We start from the raw sequence: 6,000 nt of genomic DNA, 5'->3' as shown, positions 1-6,000 counted from the left end.
GTGTTCAGAAGATGAACAAAGGTATTAAAGTTTAGTAACAACACGAGGATGAGTAATTAATAACAGAATTTTCATTTTTGTGTGAACTATCCCTTTGAGCAACTGTAAAGCATCAGCAAACAGCCACACTTGTCAGTTTTTATGTACAGAGAAAATGGCCATGGTAACATCAAGTATTATTAAATCACAATAATTTATTATGGTGTAATAAGAGACAACAAATCAACAGAAATTATTTGTTCATTTAATATATTATAATAGAGTTTTAAAGATTACAACATTAATATGAAGTATTCCAAAAAATGCATTTAATTTAGCAAATTTCTTTTTTACTTATAGATAAAAAGCATTCAACAGACCAAGTGATGCGTTAGGATGGAGAACAATGAGCACTCAGAATGGCTTCAACATTGGCACAGTGTTGCCTTCTTGCAGACTTTAGGAGCAGCTCTACTCTAACACAACTGCCCGTCTACTTCAGGAGTACCTGAAGACCTTGATCATCTGCTTCATGTGTTTGAGTAAAGTCAGGTCTAAACAGTAGATCTCCTGGTAGACAGTGTCTTTGATAACATCACTGTCGATTTTACTGCAGAGGTGAATGTTCCATGGGAATCATAATTCTCGATTCCATCCTTTGGATAAGAGGCACTGTCAAAAACAAAAATAAGTTTGAATTTATAGAACGGTTCTAACAGTTCTACCGGAATCCACCAGATGGTGCTATTCACAAAGAAAACACTTACATTGCTTACTTTTTCTGCATTACTCTAGCATACTGTGTGAAGTATGCACATTTTCTGTATGCAAGGAATACCCAGAATTCTAAAATTTCCCCTTTTGACTCATTATTTGATCAGACTGCCACAAATTTATTTATTTTTTTTCCCTTCAGAAATTATTTCAGGATGCTGATTTGCTGCTAAAGATAAGTTACTATTAACTTTTATGTAGAAAACAATTGTGCTACCTAATATTTTTGTGGACAATGTGATTTTTATCAGAATTGTGATGAAATTCAAAAGAACAGCACAGAAACAGAATTTAACATATTTTGAACCTATTTGAAGACATTTAAATGGTAGTGTATAAACTGCTTTAAAATGATATGTGCAAATAGTTTCTTAACAGACAGTCGGTTTAGAGTATATTATGCAGTAATAATCATTAATCAATACACCAATATCTTTGTTCTCACTCACTTGTATAGTGCACACTAGCATCCCAGCCCTCTTTTAACCAAGCAGCATTTCTGGTCTTTTCTCTGGACTGCAGGTCTTTATAGGCTACAACACATTCAAAACATTCAGTACAATTAAGAGATTTCAAAAGCACTTAATAATACTGATAGTACTGATCAGAAAAAGATATGAGGTCATTGAAGGATGCTCTTACCCCATAAATGATGAACAACATACAATTCACCGATCTGTGTGAAGAAGCCGCCCACTGCTTCATTGTTTTCCTGTCTATATTTGATTGCTCGAGCCCTGGAACAGGATAAAAGAGATTAAATATGCAACATGGTGATATAACAATGGTATTATTTTTTTCTTAAGTTAAACTGTACAGTTCACACACAAACTTACCAGTGATTTCCCCATTCGATCATTGTTCCAGGCTTGATTCAGAAATTTCAGGACAAATCAAACAGGAAAAAGAGAAAAAAAAAAGTTAAAGGAAAAGCTGAAAATGTACTCACCCTCAGGCTATCCAAGGTGCGAGTATGTTTCTTTTTTAAAAACAGATTGGGAGAAATGTAATATCACATCACATGCTCACCAATGGATCCTCTGCAGTGAATGGGTGCCGTCAGAATCAGAGTCCAAACACACAACTCCAGTCCATCCATTAATGTCCAAAGCCGTGATTAACATGTGTTTAACTTCAAACTGTTACTTTCAGCCAAAATACGAGTTCTCTATTCATAATAACTAATATTTGAAGTGAAAAAGTTGTTTCACCTCTATCAGGAGAGAAATGCTTATAAGCAAAAAACAGTCCAAAACCTTTTCAAACAAATGGATTTTTATGGGATAGGACAAGAGGGGATGGATTTTTTTATGAGCTGTTGAAGCTCTCTGACGGCACCCATTCACTGCAAAGAATCCACTGATAAGGAAGCGATATAATGCTCCCCCCCCCCCATGCTCTACTGACTGAGTAGGTGTATATTAAATGGTATTTACTACTAGTTGGTATGTTCTCAGTTCATAAATGTTGGGGCCACTTCTGGGTACAGGTTCGTTCCAGAAACTAAACTCCAGAAGAAGCTGGTTGCGTCGGGAGATCAACATTTTACTCCTCTCTTTTTGAAATGCAAGATACGCCTGCACAGACAAACATTTTGATAAGGGACACAATACACAAATGGCAACATCCTTGCATCTAAATTTGAAGAGACGTGTTAAATACCGTATTGCGGTTGAGTTTGTGCAAACACTCTATTAGAGCAGGATACCCACCAGAATACCTCCAGAGGTGCACTGCAAACACAAAACAGCATGTGTCACTATTGTACTACAGAGAACAGATATTGAAACCAACCAGATGTGGTGCTTTACAATTTCATCAATTTGTGGATGTCAACACTACTTTTCAAATGTTTGGGGTCAGTAAGGTTTTTTTTTTTAGACAAATTTATATTTCAGCAAAGACACATACATTGATCAAAAGTGACAGTAAAGTACAAATGATTTTTGTTTCAAATAAATTCTGTTCTCCACAATAATATTTAGTAGGATAACTCAGCATCATATCAGAATGATTTCTAAAGGATCATGCGACACTGAAAACTGGAGTAATGTTGCTGAAAATTCAGCTTTGCATCACAGAAGTAAATTACATATTAAAATCAAATTCCAATAGAAAACCGTTGTTTGAAATTGCAATAATATTTCAAACACTTTCTGTATTTCTGAGCAAATGAAAGCAATCTTACTTGAGCCTAAGAGGCTTTTCTCAAAAACATTATAAAGACAAAAATAGTTGTTTTTCAACTTACCAGCTTGATCCTGTTCACCATACCAGTTGTTCCAGCTTCCAATGACTTCACATGGATAACCTGGATCACGATGAAGTTCTTTCTGTACCTCATCCCTTAAAACAGACAGTGGGAGTGATTTAAAAATGAGAGGGATTTAGAATGCAGGAGTAATTTAGTTTATTTATTTGTTTTAAATACAAACCACACACACACAAATTAAATTATATAGTCAATAGCCTAAAAAAAAAAACTTAAAATTGTTTAACATGCAGTTTGCATTACTGTGTTGACGTCTTTGCTATTGAAACAAGAAGTTGTTTCAGGACATGTCAGTACTATACTAATGACAATAAATCACAATCACACAGGACAAGCAAGGAACCGGAGTACAACACATCTAGACATTGCAGGCCTTCAAGTGTTATACAGAAATCAAGACTGCACTTTAATCAGCAATTGCAAAATCAAAAGGGTGCTTACGACATTTTATTGTATGCTTCCATGCACTCTGGCTTGACATTGTGAACTGAAAGAAAAAAACAAAAAGTAAAAGTATCACCCTCATTTTTCTAAACCCAGTTTTCATTACCATTCTCCATACTGTACAGCTGGTCTCTTGAAAACAAAAGAATTCCACAAATAAACACTTTGCAGGCTGATTTATTAAAGCAATTAGTATGAAACAAACAATTTAGGCTGTTTTCTGGAGGAAAACGACAAGCAAGCACATCATTCATGCATGCAGATATTTTTAGCAATTCCTATCAACTATAATGCATGCACAATTTCTCCCAAGGCCTAAACATTTGAGCGCATCCTTGAAGGTTTTAGATGGATTGGCTCACACTGAATCTTGTAGAGGTTGCTGGTTTCTTTCTTGGAGAGCAGATTGGAGTGGGCATCTTTCCTGGCATCCACTTTGTGTGCAAACATGGAACTCAACCAGCCTTTGTCACTTTTATTCGCAAAACCTCTAAAGATTCACAAGCAAAACTGTTTCAGCAAGTGTTTAATAAATATATAAGTGATGCATCACAAGCTGCAATGCACTGCATTATAGAAATTCATGAGGAGTTGATGTGACAATTCAAGCAGTGTCAGCAAAGGTCGGCAGTGTGACATGCTAAATTTCCTCTATGCTAAATTTCCTCTTAAATAATTATGCATACAGTTCCAATGGCTTAATATCAACTTTTATAGATTAACAGCCCACCTGCCCATGCAATGCATATGGTGTTAAAAATGAATCTTGCAACATAACACTTCTTATTTTGAATAAATCTATATTCTATTTAATAATTTACATAGTTTATGTGAAGAGCTTACTGTAATTTGGGGACAAATTTCCTCCCTGTAAAGATGCTTTATAAAGTATTATTTTTTTTTAAATAAGCCAATATTTCTTTACTAAAAATTAGCCTGTAGTTATGATCATCAGCTTTATTTACAGGCAATAGCAGTCAGTCTGTAAATTGTTATGGTTAAAATTGGAGACCATTAATTAATAAATAAATTAACTTTACACTAATCAGCTTGTGTGTTTATATATATATATAGATATGATAATATGAAAATATTCATCATCATGATTTTTATAAATGTATAATTATAGATTTATTATAATAGATTTATAAAAACAAAATGTATTGCAAGTTAAAACTAAGTGCACAAAGAAACGGAGCCATTATCGGAATGTCAGAGGAAAAGGTTATTTCATGTGAAAAATCTAGCCTGTGCATTGTGGGTGATAATCTGAGCAACTGAATTTATGCACTTTAATAATTACCTTGTCACACTACAGGACAATTTTATGTACATTTACATTTAGCAGACGCTTTTATCCAAAGCGACTTACAATTGAGCACAATAGAAGCAGTAAAAACTAACAAGAGCAGCAATATGTAAGTGCAAATGACAAGTCTCGGTTTGCCTGACGCTGTAGAAGTAGCAGCGTATTATATACTGTATGCATGTATCTCATATTTCCAAATATCCAACCAGAAACTGAGGTTAGAGATATGCAAAACCAGTAAGGAAAAGGAAAAATTTGACATATGAGATATGCATATGTTTATATACACATGTATATACATTTGTGTGTGTGTGTATATATATATATATATATATATATATATATATATATATACACACACACACACACACACCAAGAAAAATAAGTAGATAGAATAGAATAAAAAAAAAAAAAAAAAAAAAATTAAAGCTAGGTTTTTGTTTGTTTGTGTTTTATGCAGCACATCAAGCCTGCACTTTACCTTATATATTTACATAAATTTGAACAGCAAGATTCTGTCCATATTATTCATCAATGGACTCTAGATCTATAGTTTGGCTAGCATTGCTGATTAACTCTACCTAGCAATTGTCTGGTGCCTGACGCACCTCTCAGTAAATGCACATTACCTGGCCAGCCATGTTGTTGAATGCACCTCTTTGAGGAAATGCTGCTGTCTGTTGAGCATATGCAGACACCGTGTTGTCGCCATTATTGTCTCCGTGTTGTTTGTAGATTCGCGTCTATATGAAGTTGCAGGAGTTGCGACACGCGTTTGTCTGAGTTAATGCAAAGTATAAGTTCTTCGGTTAATGTTTGACGCACGTGAACTGTTGGACTTCTGCTTCATGTCATCCGCCTTAGGAAGTTTAGACACTCATTAATCATGATGATTATCTGTTGATAATGCTGATGTAATTAAAGCCCAATCAAAGAAAATCAACTTTTCAAACAAGACGGTTTTGCTAGGTGACTAGTTTTAGAGGGTTTTGGAAGTAAAAATAATGAAAACGGACCAAAAAAAAAAAAAAAAACTGCATCAAATACCATGGTTTACAACAAATTAAAATGTCAGAATCTGAAAGCTGGTTTCTCAACAGGGTGCATAAACCCCCCAAAAATATGTTTTAGGTGAAATGAATTAAAACATGTATTAATACTTTTATAGATTTCTATCTCAAATAAAGGCTTTTGACTTCTGAACTTTATGAATATCATTGTT

General features: G+C 34.3%; 1 protein-coding gene across 1 annotated transcript; it reads right to left on the bottom strand.

The window, feature by feature from the left end:
* Positions 1-520: 520 nt before the first annotated feature.
* Positions 521-5,581, bottom strand: LOC113068105 (protein NipSnap homolog 1-like). Its single transcript, XM_026240702.1, has 10 exons — positions 5,408-5,581; positions 3,832-3,959; positions 3,467-3,512; positions 3,005-3,099; positions 2,416-2,486; positions 2,190-2,330; positions 1,590-1,621; positions 1,396-1,490; positions 1,203-1,286; positions 521-651 (listed from the first exon to the last, which is right to left on the bottom strand). The coding sequence occupies exons 1-10, from the start codon at positions 5,488-5,490 to the stop codon at positions 587-589; spliced, it is 840 nt and encodes a 279-aa protein (XP_026096487.1). The 5' UTR covers positions 5,491-5,581; the 3' UTR covers positions 521-586.
* Between the last annotated feature and the right edge of the window lie 419 nt (positions 5,582-6,000).

Source organism: Carassius auratus, linkage group LG30F (assembly GCF_003368295.1).
Source record: "Carassius auratus strain Wakin linkage group LG30F, ASM336829v1, whole genome shotgun sequence".
NCBI classification, from domain to species: Eukaryota; Metazoa; Chordata; class Actinopteri; order Cypriniformes; family Cyprinidae; genus Carassius; species Carassius auratus.
This window is presented reverse-complemented; position numbering and strand designations above follow the sequence as displayed.

What these genes read in the sequence shown, in the direction of transcription:
- LOC113068105 (XM_026240702.1), bottom strand. Translation starts at nt 5,490, where the DNA reads ATGGCGACAACACGGTGTCTGCATATGCTCAACAGACAGCAGCATTTC. An exon ending in ACAAACTCAACCGCAATACG is followed by an intron (nt 2,331 to 2,415) that starts GTATTTAACACG and finishes TTGTCTGTGCAG; the next exon opens with GCGTATCTTGCATTTCAAAA. An exon ending in TGAGAACATACCAACTAGTA is followed by an intron (nt 1,622 to 2,189) that starts GTAAATACCATT and finishes TTCTGAATCAAG; the next exon opens with CCTGGAACAATGATCGAATG.